The sequence below is a fragment of the Varanus komodoensis genome, unplaced genomic scaffold, assembly GCF_004798865.1.
Source record: "Varanus komodoensis strain SLA01 unplaced genomic scaffold, ASM479886v1 scaffold1, whole genome shotgun sequence".
Classification (NCBI taxonomy): Eukaryota; Metazoa; Chordata; class Lepidosauria; order Squamata; family Varanidae; genus Varanus; species Varanus komodoensis.
Window position 1 is genome coordinate 103,427,950 of NW_025335268.1, and position 17,123 is coordinate 103,445,072.

At 42.3% G+C, this 17,123-nt stretch overlaps 1 protein-coding gene across 33 annotated transcripts in view; it reads left to right on the forward strand.

The window, feature by feature from the left end:
• Positions 1-327: 327 nt before the first annotated feature.
• TCF7L2 (transcription factor 7 like 2) overlaps positions 328-17,123 on the forward strand; it is a 253,422-nt gene continuing 236,626 nt past the window's right edge. For 8 of the 33 annotated variants that reach the window (XM_044438909.1, XM_044438969.1, XM_044438977.1 and 5 more), the window contains exons 1-3: positions 13,804-14,139; positions 14,525-14,591; positions 14,788-14,912. In XM_044438909.1, coding sequence (XP_044294844.1) covers positions 13,951-14,139; positions 14,525-14,591; positions 14,788-14,912 — 381 coding nt within the window. In that variant the 5' untranslated portion in view covers positions 13,804-13,950. Of the gene's footprint in view, positions 637-13,801; positions 14,140-14,524; positions 14,592-14,787; positions 14,913-17,123 lie in introns of those variants that run through there. The other 25 variants (XM_044438902.1, XM_044438961.1, XM_044438952.1 and 22 more) reach the window with 8 other exon arrangements.

Here is a 17,123-nt window from a genome sequence, read left to right on the forward strand (position 1 = left end):
ATTTTAATTAGGTATTTATATTAAAGTGTGGGCATTAATTCCATTATTTATATTCTTTGGCCATATCTTTCTCTCTCTCTTATAGATGAATGCTACTGTTGCAACATCAGTTCATGAATATGTGAATTACATATGTATTTTTAATTTAGTGCCTTTTTATTATATGTTAGGTTGGCCAGTGTCCTATTTTTGGAACTTATAGAATACAACCAAGTGGAAGATAATCATACTTCAGATCCATGGAAACATTTAACAGCACTCACACTCAATTATTTGACACTAATGTTTACTTCACTCCATCCAACATTTATCAGAGGGGAATTTCTGTCACTTACACATATAAAGGCCTCATTCAGCTATAGGGCTGAGCTAAACATTATGCACATGGGCCTATTTTTCTTGCCCTCTAATACTGCTGCAGGGAAGACATGGGAGGTATCCATTTCCGTTTTACATGAACCACAATCCTTTGCCAGCTGAGGAACACCTCACCTTTACTGGTTTCCCATTTGCGTTATGTATTTTAAGTATTCCTTACCTGCTGATGAAAGTGGCCCTTCTTGTTTTTGTCTGTAGGGAATTTTACCTGGCTTTGTTATAATGTTCCTGTCTTGGCTCTTTCTGGATTTTCAATAGGTATGTTTTTAGATTTTTCTGTTTTGTCATTTTTAAATGTTTTGTTGTGCTTGTGCAGTGCTTCAGGCAGCATTTTTACTGGCAGGCAATGTGGCACATAATTTCAAAAATATATAGCTAAATAAAATACATATATAGAACTCTTAGAGCTGTCCTGTGAAAACTAATGTCAGAAAGCATGCAAACGATATATCAGTGTAGTACAAATACATCAAACTAAAGCAGCCTAGTGCTTGTAGACTAGCATTAGGATAAGTATATCTTAAGAAAGTTCTTATTCAGACTTGGCTTCAGGCAATGAAACGTCATAGATGTAGAACTCTAGTGAGTGAAATTTCTAGGGAGCAAATTAGGCTAAAAACATCTTCTAGAGACAGCTAGAAAGGAATCACACACTACTTGAAAATAAGGCAAGTTATGCAGTAAATGTTTCATTTATTGGGTTTCTTCCATTGCTGTTAGGGTTAAAAGACATGCTGTCAATAAAATGGTAAATTTATGGATGATTTGGTTTTTCTGAGCCTCCTTTCTTGTTGTATGTATGTCTAATGATATATATGTCTAATGGTATATATGATGGCATATTATACACTGACCATTTCTTTCAATTAATGTTTTTGCTATCTGGTAAAAGTAACTACCAACACCTAGCAATATCTGAGTACAAAGGATTTAGATGTTTCTACATAGGCATGACTAGGGAAGGAAAGCTTGGTTTTTGAGAAGTTAGGCACAGACCTGATGATTTATTTTCTAAAAGTGTGGTATTCCCTTTAATAACCTTCTAACAGAAACTCATCTCCCAAAAGTAAAAGCAAACACACCTTTGACACACCCTGATGGGAGTATTTATCTGTCAATACCCGATTCTTTGATTTCACGTGGAAATTAAAATGCATAGAATGTTTGGGAAAGTTGTCCCTGAATATCATTTGAAAGGAACTTGCATTTGTGCTGAATATGAGCATAGTAGAAAAGCTTCACAGGATCCAAAAGACCCTGCTGATGGAAGGTGCCTTTCATACTCCTTCCTGATGTTGGAAGTGGAGAAATTTGCATATAAAGGATATGGTGCTGAAGTTGGGATTGCTTCCTCTTTTCCTGGTTAAGGCAGGTGGCAGCTAGGGAGAAATGCTTCTCAGTCATGTCTCCCTATCTCTTAATCCAGGCACCTGTGCAAAGGTAGAAAAGTTTGGTCACCTTACGGGCATATGGAAGTTATGGAGTATCCAAAACTGTGAGTCTTAAGTGCAGCTGATGTGGGTGCTTTTGGAGTGGCATTCCCCCCTATGCATTTTCAGGGCCAATAAGGACATGTGGATGAAAAAGCAGCATTCATTGGGAGTGGCATATATAATTCCAGGCTGTTCAGTCTGACTTTGTGGGAACCCCCCTTCCTCATTCCACCAGAAAAGGGGCAGGGCTTAATTTCATGGTCAAAGCAGAAGCCCTTTGGCTGGTTCACAAAACAAAGCTGATGACATAAAATACAAAAGGATAATGAAACATAGAAACTGGAAAAGTTTAAAACAGAATAAAACCACAAAGTCAAATCCCACTGCACTACAGAGATCGAAAAGCACATCAAGGGTGCAATTCTATGTATACTTGTGGACAAAAGCTCCACAATTCCCAGCATGCTACAGCCAGCCATTCCGGGAGTTGGATGACTTCCAGATGGAGTCATCAAATTTCTATCAGTTGCTTCCTAACATTTTTTTTAAATGGAAGAAACAACAAGTAGGGAAAATAAAAAGGCCTGGCATCAAAAAGATCACAGTGTAGACATAGGTGAGCCTTCCTGGAGAAAACATTCTATGACCAGGCTGGCTGGGGTTAGATGAAACTCTTCCATGTCAGCTGTATTTCTTATCTTTGCCCTTCTATGCATAGGAAGTCAAGACATCTAATAATGTTTTACTTTATTTCTTTTCAAATATTCTATTAAATCCCAGCCCCAACTTAAACTAAGTGGACCATTCTGGCAAGAAGGAGTCTGTCTGCAACCACCAAACTGACTAGACTAGTCAAAACCAGTTGGTGGCCAATTCTAGTAAGAGATTAATTGAAATCATGGCATTGTTCAGGAAGGGGAACAGAATTTTAAATTATTGGCATAGCAATATTTGATATGCACTCTTTTGTGTTGTGGTGGGATTTTACTCTGCTTTTCATTTAGTGGAAAACCAAGCAGTCTTGTTTCTATGATAGAGTATACTTTTTCATATGTAATGCTAGTCAAGACTGATCTTCAAAACACTTCTTCTGGAATGCTCTCACTGCATATCACTGTGAAGGCAAGGCCACTTGATCAAGGCTGCAGTTCTATACACACTGACCATTTGATACGAAATAGTCAAGGATATCATCTATTTGGGTTCAATGAGTTTAGATTTGGGTTTGAATCTCCAGAGCTCAATACATTCCATCCTAGAGTCATAAAAGAGCTGGCAGAAGAACTCTCAGAACAACTGTCTTTTCTCTTTGAGAAATCATGGCGGACAGGAGAAGTGCCATATGACTGGCAAAGGCCAAATGTTGAGTTATCTTCAAGAAAGTCGGTGGGGCAGGGGGAGAGAGATGAACATGGGAACTGCAGACCTGTCGGCCTGACATCAATCTCTGGGAAAATTCTGGAGCAGATTATAAATCAGTCAGTCTGCAAGCACCTTGAAAACAGTGCAATGTTTACAAGAAGCCAACATTTCTCAAGAATAAATCCTGCCAGATGAATCAGATTTCATTTTTGTTATTGGGTAACCTCCCTGATGGACTGTGGGAATGTTGCAGGCATAATCTATCCTGACTTCAGCAAAGCTTTTGACAAAGTGCCCCAATGATAGCCTAATTAGCAAACTAGTTAAAAGTGGGCTAGATGGAATAACTGTCGGGTGGACAGCTGGCTACAGAATCAGACTCAAAGACTGCTCCTCAAAGGCACCTTCTCAAACTAGGGAGAGGTTCAGTCCTGCAGGGTTCATCCTGAGTCGAGTGCTCTTCAACATTTTCATTAATGACGCATATTAGGAAGTGTAGGGAACAATTATCAGAACTGCAAATGATACAAAAGTGGGTGGAACTGCTAATACACTGAAAAGCAGAAGTAAGATTCAAGGTGATCTTGATGGGTTGGAGTGCTTGGCTGAAACCAACAGAATGAAATTCAGTACAGAGAAATGGCAAGTTCTGCACCTAGGAAAACGAAACCAACTGCAATTTGGTTACAAGGGGAGGGAATACTTGGCTCAACAATACTGGAAGTGAGAAGGATCTTGGAATTTTAGCTCACAGGCTGAATATGAGTCATCAATGTGATATGGCTACAAAAAGGACAAATGCTATTTTAGGCTTCATTTATAGAAATATAAATTCAAAATCACATGAAGTACTAGTTACCCTTTACTCAGCACTGGTTAGGTCTCATCTGGAGTACTATGTCCATTTCTGGGCACCACACTTTAAGATAGATGCAGACAATCTGGAAAGAGTTCAGAAGAGGGAAACAAGGATGATCCAGAAAACAAAGCCCTGTGAGGAGACATTGAAAAAACTGGGCATGTTTAGCCTCAAGAAGGGAAGACTGAGTGGAGATATGATAGTACTCTAATTGAAAGGCTGTCACAAAGAGGAAGAACAGGATCTCTTCTCAGTTATCCCAGACTGCAAGACATGAAATAATGGGCTCAAGTTTCTGGCTAGATATCAGGAAAAAAAATGCCTGAGTGTTAGAACAGTATGACAGTGGAAGCAATTACCTAGCAAGGTTGTGGGTTCTCCCACACTAGAGTTATTCAAGATGCAACTGGACAGTCATCTGAGAGGGATGGCTTAACTTGGTGTTTTGCACCCAGCAGGGAGGTGCACCCTATGGCCTTCTGGCTCCTTCCAGCTCTACCATTCTACGATTCTATGACCAGGAAGTAAGCCCTGTTGATTTCACTGAAATAAATCTGAGTAAACCTACCTATGTATGAATGGACCTGGACTTTAGACAAGTATTGTAAATTAAGGAAATGCTGAAAGGATTAGACACAATTGCTCTGAGAAAGTTCTACTGGCTTCAGTGAGATAACAGTGGGATAGGTGTTCTGAGGACTGCAGAATGGTTTTTTCTGCTGGGATGTTACCATTTGATTCTACTGTATGATGTTGACATGGCCACAACAGTTTCACGCTGAAATAATTAAGAATGATTCCAGTGTAAACTGATCCTTAAGATGCATTACATCAACCACATAATGTAGACTAATTCTGCTGCATGGGAGCTGAGATTAAAAGTTAGCAGTTTACCTAAGTCACCCTGTACCATGTTCATAGCTGAGCTTGAATTTCTAGCAAGATCTTCCTGGACTATATCTTGTACACCTAACCAGTATATTGTACATTAGCATATGCATTGTAGTACTTTTCTTTGGAGGGGCACCACATTTTTATAACATTCCTAAGAGGGTGGCTCCCTGTTGTAGTGTCATTTAGATACTGTTTGAAGGCTATTTCATCTTCTTGGGCCTCACTTTTAATTCTTGTATGTTTTTTGCTGCTGGTTTTACTATTTGCTGTGCAGAAATTATATAGTTTGTTCAAATTTGTATATATGAGTTATTTAAATATTGTATGCTGTTTTGAGATTATTGTGAGGAAAAGCAAAATATAAATATTTTATATCAATCCATCAATCCAGCTGCAATATGCATGTGCTCTGTACTCAAGTACAAAATACTTACATAGTATCTTTCACAGTACTTTGGATTTTCCACTCCATCATCCACCTCTGTTTTGGGACCATTTGTGAATATTGTGGCTACAATCCTAAATATATTTGCTCATGGAGTTGATGTGAAATTTCCTGTGAGTCAGTATAGGCAGGCTTATGCTTAAGTCATTTGAGATGGCATTTTGACTGGGTTCAGACAACATGGTAATGCACAGTCAAGAACTATGGGTAATTATAAGCTAACAGATCATGGTGAACTATCCTTAGTTCACAATCCAACAACAACCATGACTTGTTTGTGAAGCTGGGTTCAGGCAATACAATAACCCAAGCTTCAAAAACAATCCATGGTTAAACAACAGGCCACAATGAACCCTTGAATGTGAGTTATTGTGTAGCCTGAACCCAGTCGTTATTTTGGCAGGGGTGCTGAATCACTTTCAGCCTGAGGTGAAATTCAGTTTTGGAAAAGCTCTTGGGGACCATGCACCCATGGTGCGTGGACCAGAAGTCTAAGTAAGGGAGACATGGAAATGGGGGATATAAGTAAAATCCAACACTACCAGTGTACTTTAGCTTCGAACTCTTTACTGCCAGTAACCAAGCCTTAGGAGAGACCTTCCAACCAGACCGAGTGGGGAAAAATATGAAAAAACAATGGAGCCAGCAAGCAATCTGATGCAAGGTCAGGGAATGGAAGCAGAAACCACCTAGTGATGTGGAGAAGGAGCATGGCTACCTGGGAAACCACCAAGGGTCAGATTTGGCCCAGACCTGAGTCTCAACACCCTTACTTTATGTTATGTTATGTCAGTCGCAAAGTTGCGCCTGACCCATTGCAACCCCATGGACAATATTCCTCCAGGCCCTCCTGTCCTCCACCATCCCCCGGAGTCCACCTAAGCTCACACCGACTGCTTCAGTGACTCCATCTAGCCACCTCATCCTCTGCTGTAACCCTTACTTTACTGGAAAGCATAATATGACCTCACTACATAAAAATGAAATATCATCACACTTAAACATCATATAGTTCTTGTACATATGCCAAAACTAGGAATACTTTTGGTGTTCAACACAAGGTCATTTTCTCACCTTTAACAACCAATCTAGCCTTCACAAGATATTCTTGTAGAAGGCCATGTCCCACACACTTTTTGGTTAACATTTAACTAACAGCAGCTGTTGGGTAAAATTTGGTATTGAACCATAAATCACATCAGCCACATAATGGATTAGTTTGACTTTTCCCTTGAATATTGTATTACTTTAGCTGTAGCAAGTTATGCATTTGTTTTCATCTAAGATACAACCTGAGAACCCTAATGCAAACAGGTGTTTCTGATATTTAGAAAGTTCCTGTTTCCTTGTATAAAAAAGCACTGTAATGCTAAGTGCATTTATGTGGAAGTAAGTGCCACTGAAATGGATAGATAAAGATTGTGAAATCAAAAAATCCATATCATATCCATGCAGTGCTATTATACAGTACTAACTATTAGGCTCCTTCTGTGAACTTGTTTCCAATGAGAACATTAAAAGATTATTTATTTCTAAATAATGTTTCAAAGTATCATTTTTATCTCACACTACTTACAACAAAGACAGTGTAAACATGTTGGCAAAATATTAAAATCCATTTTATTTAGTGACATAAATTATGGGAATGCATTTTTCAAATTTTCAAAGTTCTCCTCTATCCTGAGACAACCCTGACAACCCCAAATGCCCCACACTTTTTAGCATATTTCTTCTACACTACTGGTCACCAGCACCCAATGTCACAGCTAAGTTACCATGTATTTACCTACAAAAACATGCAGGCAGTTCTGATCTCTTTTGGATTACTCTTGGAGAACATTGTGCACACTTGGTGATGCTGTAATGCAGGCAAGGGAACCTCACTGCAAACTTCACATGAGATTGCTTTCACTTTCCATGTCCAGATGTGTGTGGGTCTGTGTTTGGGCAAGCACGCTGGAACCACATGCCACCAGTGGGTTGGCTTTACCCACTTTGGGTTGCACCCTTGCCTACTGCTAGCATGTCCCTCACCCCAACTCAACATGCTTGCCCAGGGCCAAAGTGGTCCTCCAAGATTCCTCACCTCTCCTGTAAAGGCAATCTTGGGTGAAGGTCTTCAGAGTTCAACTAAAATGTTAATACTCCGGAGGGTATAGTACAGCAGAGGAGTAGATCCAGGCTAAATTAATCATGTTTTTTCCAGTCCTCTCCAGCATGGTGTCCTCCAGATGTTTTGTACTTAAACTCCCTTCAGCTGCTACTAGCACAGACAATGGCCAGAGTGCTGGGAATTGTATTCCAAACTATCTGGAAGGCATCATATTGGGGAAAGTTGTTGTAGTCCATTGAAAAATGGGACTTGAATCAGTCCTGACTAATTTGACTCATACATTTCAATGGAATTGAAGCATACCTAATGTAGTCTGGATCCAACCCAAACAATCCTGTGGTGACTGTTTTATTTATTATTTATTTAAAATAATTTCGCCTGACTATTCAGCTGAAAATGTTCCTAGAGGAGGTTACAGACCAATAAAAAACAAGGCAGACTCTTCTAAATGTCTTGCAGAGTATTAAACTAATGGGGGGGGGGGCAGGTTGGTCACATTTTGCTGTGTTACAGCCCAGAATTGAAGTGGATTTAATTGGCATTTTTACCACTTGAAGTACACAGTACACTCAATACTATGAAGATGCAAAATATTTTATTGTGGTACAAAGGTTAAGAGGAAGAGGCACTTGGTGGCTGCATAAGTGTTCACACCAGTCAGTACTGGGGAGAAGCACTTAGAGTGTCAGGTCTTTAAGTATCTAGCAGCTTGAGGCATCCGGATCCTGCGACATTTGCCCATTCTTGGCAAAACAGCTCCAGCTCTGTCCAGTTGCATGGGGGCCACTGGTGCACAGCCAGTTTCAAGCCTTTCCACAGATTCTTAATGAGATTGCGGCCTGGGCCATTTTAAGACATTCGGGTTCTTGCTTTTAAACCATCCCTGTCTGTCTTGGCTGAGTTTTAGGGCCATTGTCCTGCTGGTAAGAGAACTTCTGTCCCAGTTCCCTTGCGGAAAAACAGATTTTCATCTGGAATTCCCCTATATCTGACTCCCATCCATCCTGACCAGCTTCCCAGTCCCTGCCAAGGAAAGCATCCCCACATGATGTTTCCAGTAACATGCTTCGCAGTGTGGATGATGTTGTCAGGCCAATGCACTTGGTTGCTTTTGTCTTACATTTTGCAGCACAGCTAAAATGTTCAGTGTTAGACCAGGGGACCTTTCCCTACATGCTTGCTGTGTCTCCCATATACTTGTTTTTGTGCACTTTAATGGGTCCTGATATGCATTTGTTTTAGCAATGACTTTCTTCATACCCCTCTTTTATAAAACCTGGGTTGTGGTCAGTGATGCCAAATGATAGCTGTCCAAGGGATAGTTTCTCCTAACTTAGCTACAGATTACTACAGTTCCTTCAGAGTTACAATTGTCCTTTTGGTGGCCTTCTTTTCCTGGTCAGTAAGTTTTGCGGACTGACCTTCTCTAGGCTGTGTCACATTTTCCATTTTGTAATAATGGATTAAACAGCACTCTGGAGAATGTTTACAGTTGGGATATCCATAATGCAACTCTGATTGGCACCTCTGTACAACTTTATCTCAAAATTGAATAGCTCCTTGGTCTTCAGATGCTATTTGTTTAGATACGCTCTCCAACACACACACTGGGGTCTTCCAGGAAAAGGGTGCATTTAATTTGCAATCATGTGTATTGGAATTGCACACAGGTGGCTTCCTTCAACTACTTGTTGAAGTATTTCTGAAGGCAATGGGTTGCACCAGAGCTTAGGCATATGCCACAGCAGAGGTGGTGTGAGAGAGTGAGAGTGTGTGTCCACTTATGCAACAAAGAAGTGCCAGTTTGTTTTTCTTTACCTAACTTTTATGCCACGATGAAAATATTTTGCACCCTCACAGTGTTGGATACTTTGTGATAACACTGCCAGTAAAACCCATTTCAGTTATAAACTGTAACAGAACAAAATGTAGAGAAGTCAAGGTGGAATAAATACTTCAGCGAAGCGCTGTACAATACAAAAAACATGACAGGAGAACAAAGTGGGATGGTGAGGAAGGGAGAGGTAAAGAGAGTTAGATGTTCATTCTTAATGTTAAAAAGTTCTTACAAAAGTTCAGGAAAAGGAAGAGCCAAAAGAAGCTAATGTTTCAGAACAGCTGACAGAGCTGTACTGTTTCCTTTCTCTGCTGAAGCCTGAAAGGAATGGGATGGATCCAATGTTGTTTCCTCAGCAGAATTGGTGGGATGGGAATCCCCTTTCCTCTGTTGTTCTGCTAGCAAAAGGAGATTGGATCTGACGTTATGGTGCGTACTTATCCTAGTCCGTGCTGTACTGACAGGGTGGTTACTACAGTCCTGTAGTCTGGTTCTCTGCCCTACAGCCACATGGAAATGAGAAATTATATGACAATTGCATGATCACAAGGGCAAGTCAATGTGTGACTCTTTTCAGGTACTGAAGAGACTGGTGATACCCACTTAGGCAGGACTTTGTGCTCAAACACCCTGAACTGGGGCAACCATGTTTATGGTTGAAACATCATTTGCTAAGAGAAATGCTGTTTGGGTTGTATCATTTGGGTCACCTTTAGAGAACCATCCTGCTTCATCAAATGCTTAAGAAAAATGATTCTGGTACATGCTGTAACCTCCCAGTTTGGCTACTATAATATACTTTACATGGCAGTATCCTTGAAAGCTGCAATTAAAGCAGAATGTGGCAGTAAAATTTATTTCTGTTAATATTGCATGCTTCTCGGGGAGCATATTTGTTTTAAAGGGCTCTCCTGGTTGCTAGTTTGTTTCTAGGCTAAACTCAGGTCCTGGCCTCTAGGCTTTGCAATCAGAGCCCCACCTTACTATGACAGATCTAGGCATATAGCTCTTTAAGTAGGCATTTTGGACAGCTATAGAAAAAATATAGTTGTACCCATGTCCACTCAGATATATGTCCCATGGAAGTCATTGAGACTCAATCCCTGGTAAATGTGTATAGGATTGCCACCTTAGACACACGTTAAACCTGCCATGGGCAACTTGTGTCTTAGCAGATGTTGCTGGAATGCAACTCCCATCAGCCCCGGCAGCATAGCCAATGGTAAGGCATACTGTGAGCTGCAAACCAACGACATCTGAAAGACCACAAGCAGGCCATGTCTTATTTAAACAGTTAGCTCTTGTTTTATCATTGATGCCTGCTCTTCTGGATTTTGACAAGTCTATTTCTCTTACTTCTGTATTTGTTTCATAGTATGAGAATGTCAACTGCAAAGTGGGTTATAAATCTTGTAAATAAATAAATATACCCCATCTCCTGCTGAAACATGTGGTTAAAAAGAACCAATGAAATATTTGATGATTGGTTCTTTTCTTTTTCAAAGTGATGTGTGTGTGTGTGTGTGTGTGTATTAAAACAATGCTGTCAACATACTGATAACTAGGTATATTTATTAATGGCTCAAGCACATTATAATGATCAGGGACAAATGGATAGAATGCAGCCAGCTAATTTCTCAAATGTATGAAAACAAGTCAAAAGCACAGAAGAAGAAACTGTTAAATCCATTCGTACATTGATTTAACTGAGAAGTATTTCATTCTTCATGTGTTTTTTCTGGGTGTCTTGAAATAATCCTTTTTCTGTCTCCATCCTCCTACTTAGACATTGTTCACAGACTTACTTATTTATGAAGTCTGAAGGTTAGCTCCTACCTGCTGAGAGTAATTAGCCCCGTTCTTTGTGTCCTGTGCAATCCTGTCTGATTAAATGTACACATTTGTCTTACTGCTTTTCATGTTCTTTCTCTCTCTACTTCTGTTTTCCTGATTGTAAGTTGCAATGATTTTAAAAGCTATTTTGCCTGCATCTTTCCTTTAGTATGCAAATTTCTATGTGAACTTTTTAATATATATATAATGTTTGAGAACTGGGGTAAGCTCTGTCAATCTCTGTATTATTTCGTATTATTCTTTTCCAGAGCAGTCAGTTTTAGTGTAGGTCTGCTTCCCTCTAAACTCTCTAAATATTGCATGACAGATTGGCTTTGTTTTGGAAAGCCTGAATGCTCCAGTGGCCCTTAGTTAGAGCAGCAGGTTAGGCATCCTGGGAAATGCGTGGTTTCAGTGCAGCTCATCTTTTGCTTTTGGACACAATTTCTATTAGGCAATCTACTAATTCCTGTTGCATTTACTTCGCGTGTGTCTTCCTCTCCCGCCCCCCGCACTTCCCTTCCCTCGCCACTTTTGTTCCTTGGCCATGTTAAAGTTTCCAATTGACTCCTCCATTGTTACAATTTGTCACTGCTAGAAGATCAATTTGTTTTACTCCACTCCTCGGCACTGGAGAATCGGGTGCCAGATGTCATTTCTTTAAAGCAGCCACGTTATTCTTCTGCTCCCCAGTTTATGCCTGGTCGCTTGCTGACAACGGCGAAAGAATGCGATGGGGCGCATTCCTGAACGGCAACCCCATCCCGACCCCCTATATTTGGCAATTCATTTACCAGCCTGCTTTGGGGACCACACAATCGGATCCCGCACACCCGGGCAGCAGCATTGATTCTTCGCCCCGCGCCGCGCTCAGCCCGTTTGGTGCGTTGTGCTACGGGGAGGACGGGCGCGCGCGCACGCGAGCAGCACACAAAGTAAACTTCGCACTTCGAAAGTCTGGGCAGCCCTTGATTCTCCCGCGCTACAATTAACTTCATCCACTTCCTACCCAGCTCAACCAACCCGCGTAGGTAAAGAGGGTGGGTGGCGTGCCGCTCTTCACCACCCTTTCCCTTACTTCGGTCTGCAGGCGACGTCTGCACCCCCCCGCCCCCGGCACACCTCCTGAAACAAAGCTAGCACACTTTGCCGGCGACTCCCAAGCCCACAATCCTGGGCACGCCTGCCCAGGAGTAAGCCCCGTTGAGCACAGTGGAACTTGCCTCTGAGTAAACATGCTTAGGGCTGCACTGTAAGGCTCACCGTCTGCGGACAACTAACTACTGGGGAGCAAACGCCATGGAAGTCAGCAGAAGTTCCTTTCGAGTAATGCACACAGGACTTGGGCACTGTGTAGACGCCTCCCCACTTCCCGAGTAGTTTTCAAGTCCACGAGAAACTATTTACCAAGCCAAAGCAAAGCAAAACACGGAACAAAGCAAACCAGGACATCTTCGCCTTCGGCTTCTTTTCTGCCACATTTCAAGAGCCGAAGTGGGGGAAATCTAAAATGCGTAGCTAGCTCTTAGCGAGAAATAGCACGGCTGCTAATGAGAGCAGTAGCAGCAGCCGCAGCCACAGCAGCATTTCAGTGCAGCCTTTCAGGAAAGAGACCAGCTCCTCGCATAAACACGCCGCCCGCAAGACCCCGAGCACGGGCAGTGCCACCGCTCCTAGCGATTCGCGTTTCCTCGGAAAGTGAGGGAGCAAAGGGCATTTCCAAGAGCGAGGCGCACGCGATTGCAGTCGCACGCACTACGCTGTGTGTGAAAGTTGAGTGCTCCACGAATTGCGCGCACACACGCGCGCACGCACACTCAGGCGAAGTGCGGCTTGTGCCCCCGTTTGTGCAAAGAAACTACTGAGGCACAGTGGCTGTCCCCTTTTACCGGCAGCCCGCGCTTCGCTGCCTTTGGTCATTCCTCTACAACTGCTGGATTCCCCTCTCCTCCTGCATTGTCGCCACTAGCCCGTTCCCTTCTTCCTTCCTTCCTCGCTTACCCGCCCCCCTTCCTGCTTTCCAAAAAGGATCATTGTTAGTTTTCCACTTCCCCCTCCTCCTGTTTATTTATGCAAACGTCACTGGGGAGCCCCCGCCCCTCCTGCATCTCATTAAGTGCCCAGTGTGTTTCTTTTTCCCTGTCAATAATCCTGGATCCAGACTACTTCGTTCCTCCGGATTTCGATCGCCCTTTTTCTATCTGTCAATCAGCGCCGCCTTTGAACTGAAAAGCTCTCAGTCTAACTTCAACTCACTCAAATCCGAGCGGCACAGGCTCCCTATATCTGCGGCTTCTAACCCCCCCTCCCGGTTTTACAGCTGACTTGTTTGGTTTGTTTGCTGAAATTTTTTTTATAGTTCCCCCCTCCCCTGTTTCTCCCTCCCTGCTTATATAATTTTTTTATTATTAATTTTTGTGTGTGTGTCTACCCGCGTGTGTCTGCGTGCGCGCTTTGCACGCTGATCTGATCTTCGGAAGAAAAGAGAGAGAAAGAGAGAGAGAGAGAGAAAGAGAATCCAGAAGAAGGAAAAGAAGAAACCCAAAGTCACTGGCGCAAAAGGAAAGGAGCAGGGACACTGCCCTCCCCTCCTCCTCCTCCTCCCTCTTTTCCCCTCCCCAGGAGGAAAGAAAAGGGGAAAAACTTTCACCTTTGGTTCTTTAAAAAAAATTGCAAACTTCCCCCTTTTCTTTCTTTCCCCCTTTTTTAAAAAATCCGTCCCCCTTTTCTTTTTTCTTTCCTCCCTCCCCTCCGTCCTTGCAAAATTGCTGCTTGGTGGGGTAAGTCAGGAGGAAAATGCCGCAACTCAATGGCGGTGGAGGGGACGATTTGGGGGCGAACGATGAATTGATCTCTTTTAAAGACGAAGGGGAGCAAGAAGAGAAGATCTCGGAGAACTCTTCGGCAGAGAGGGATTTAGCCGATGTCAAGTCGTCTCTAGTCAATGAATCAGAAACGAATCAAAACAGCTCCTCAGACTCGGAGGTAAGAGGGAACCCCTCTTTCAAAGGCACCTGCCTTGCTCCACCTTGGGGGTTCCTGGGGAGACGGGCTGTGTTGGGGGAAGGGGCAATTGCAGCGGGTGGCGGCGGGGTGTGCGTGGGGGGGGCGACGACCCCGGAGTTTTCGCCCCTAATTGCAGCTCTCTTTTCCCTTCATAATCGGCGAGTGCCCTGTTGCTACTGCCGTGGGTTTAGCTCTATCTTTGTTGTGTCAAGTTTTGCACAAACTTCTAACTTGTTCTCTTCTTCTTTCTCCTGTTCCCCCCCCACACACTTTTCCTCTCACCCACCCGCCCTCCTCGTCCGCTATTCTGTTGGCTTTTTGTTTGTTTCTTTATGTTTTAATTTTCATCCTTTCCTGATGGAAGGCGGAGAGGCGGCCTCCGCCTAGGTCCGAAAGTTTCCGAGATAAATCCAGAGAAAGTTTAGAGGAAGGTAAGTTGCTGCCACCCCTTTCCCTGTGGAAGTTGCGGGGGGGGGGAGTAAATCTGGAAGTCTCCAGTAACCCTCCCCTCCAGATGTGTTCTCTGTAACTCTTAAATAAATGTCTGCTTCTGCAAAACACTTTCTAACAGCGATTTCCCTCACTTTCTTTTATTTTCCCCTTGTTCCTCGTTCCCCGCCATGTTAGCTGCGAAAAGGCAAGATGGAGGGTTGTTTAAGGGCCCACCGTATCCTGGGTATCCTTTTATAATGATTCCCGACCTGACCGGCCCTTACCTCCCCAATGGATCCCTCTCGCCCACGGCAAGAACGGTAAGTGCCGTCTCCCCCCGGCTTTGTACGCGGCGATCGCGCCTTTGCGGCCTTCCCTGCGCAGCCCCGCGATGGCTCCCGCATGTCCCACCCGCCAGCTCCCCTCCGTCCTCGCTCCCGGACATGGCACCGCCGCCAGAAACTTTCCAAAACTTTTGCGCCTTCCGCAGGCTGGGGGGTTTGTTTACACGTCTCCATGTTTATGCCTTTACTTTCAGTTTGGGCGTACGTAAGTGCGCGATTCAGCCCTGCGCCTGAGAAACAAAGTGATTGCAGTAGTTTCCAGCCCCCCTTTTACGCAGGAGCAGACCCTCCGCTCTAATTTCCACAAAACTCTGTGATTTCTATAGCGCTCTGTTTTCTTCTGCCCTCTGGAGTGGCGACTTGGTCTCTTTCTCTCTCCCCTCCCCCTTTCCTTTCCTCCCACTTAACCCTTTCCGTGCTGCCACAGCCTTCCCGAGTTACTAATTTACTAGAACAGTTGCCATTGAGTGATTAATTGGTGTTAAATTGCATCTTTCTTTCTTTCTTTTTTAAAAAAGGGACTCTTGTTTTAAAATAGATTGTGGGTAGCAGGTTAACTGTGGGTGTCTTTCTTTTTGTGCTCTGTGGCATTCATAAGAATTTTTGAGAAGTTTCTGGCAGCTTTTTTGGGGCAGGAAAATTTTATTTGCATTCTTTTGCAAGGCAGCCTTATTTAAAGACACAAGCTCTTTTTTGTTGCTGGAAAAAGATTACAGATGTGAATTTCACTCAACACGGAGAGTTCATGGATAGGAATTCTCAGTCCCTCTGGAAATACGTCCTCCCTTGTCTTATTTTGTTCTTATTTTGTTAGGAAGGAAAGATTTGAAGGGAGATTTCTCCTTTTGCTTGTGGTGTGGCTGAGCTGTCTTCAGAAAGGGCCAGAACAGAGTCTCAAAAGGCAGATGGAAACAGTAACTGGAAACTGTTTCCCTTCTTTAAAAATAACAACGAGCCCAATCCATTAAAAAAAGCTGTCACTTAACGGATTTAAAACAAAACAAAACAAAAAAGTGTTACTGAAGGATATAGACTTTTCATGGGTGTGGCACAAAGAGGAGAAGGCGTGGCAGCGCGAATGGCGGGAATAAGTTGCTGCAACCCTCAGATTGTGGTTTTACTAAACTTTTGAGAGGTGTAAAGTGTTGGTTACTACTCCCACACGACCTCATGGATTTATGCCAGCTCTACTTCCTCTGCCCAGAAGTAATATATTTTTCATGAACCTTTAAAAGAAAAACTAACATATATTTTAAAAATATGAGTGTCAATGCCCCTAGGGAATACAGGACTACATGCAACTTGATTTGTTGTCAGGTTTTCTATTTAATGATTTAGCTGATGTGTTTTTTTTTAATCCCATTCTTCTTTAATATTTTCCTTCTGAGCACCTTTTCTTTTAGGGGGGTAATATGACACATCAATTAGAAAGAGTAGATTCACTGTTAAGTAGATGTAAAACCTGTGATAGGATTTACCTAGAGGATGGGATTTTTCAATGTCTCCAGTCTGCAAGTATTTTAAAACACCAGGTCAGGCATGTGTTTACTTAAAGCCCAAATTCAAAAGACAAATTACAGATGGGAAGGATGACAAAATAACATTCCTTCTGCACATTTAAAAGTTTTCAAGGATATAGTTAATTCAGACATGGTATTTCATAATTCACTTTTATTTTGCGGGCCATGGTTATAGCAAGAAGACATTTTGGTAACCACAGTTTTAGTACAATGGAAATAAAAGGTGCCTGAATTTTGAAATTGGAGAGTTGATGGGACAGGTAAACCATTACATGTTTGTAGAAGTATTGTGGTTATTTTGTGGCTTCTCAAAGTACTTTCAATGAAAAAAACTATTAAAGTGGTTTTTATTCAAAATATAAATGATTTTGGAAATTTAAATTAGGTTGGTGAGAATAGATATGCCTTATTTATTTAGAAAGGGGGAATGTAATGCCTTATATTTATTTACATCTTCATTTAGTTGCAAGTAATTTATCAATTTGTTCTGAATCCCTATCCATCACCTTTTGAAATGAGTGGGAACTATTTGTATGGATCAGACCCTACACAGTTATCAGTTAATGAGAAAATATTCTTCTTGCCCTATATTTAAACATCCTTTCTGTAATGCACTGTTTCCTTGAATTCAGAGCATTATATAAAAACTGTTATTTTATTATTGGTA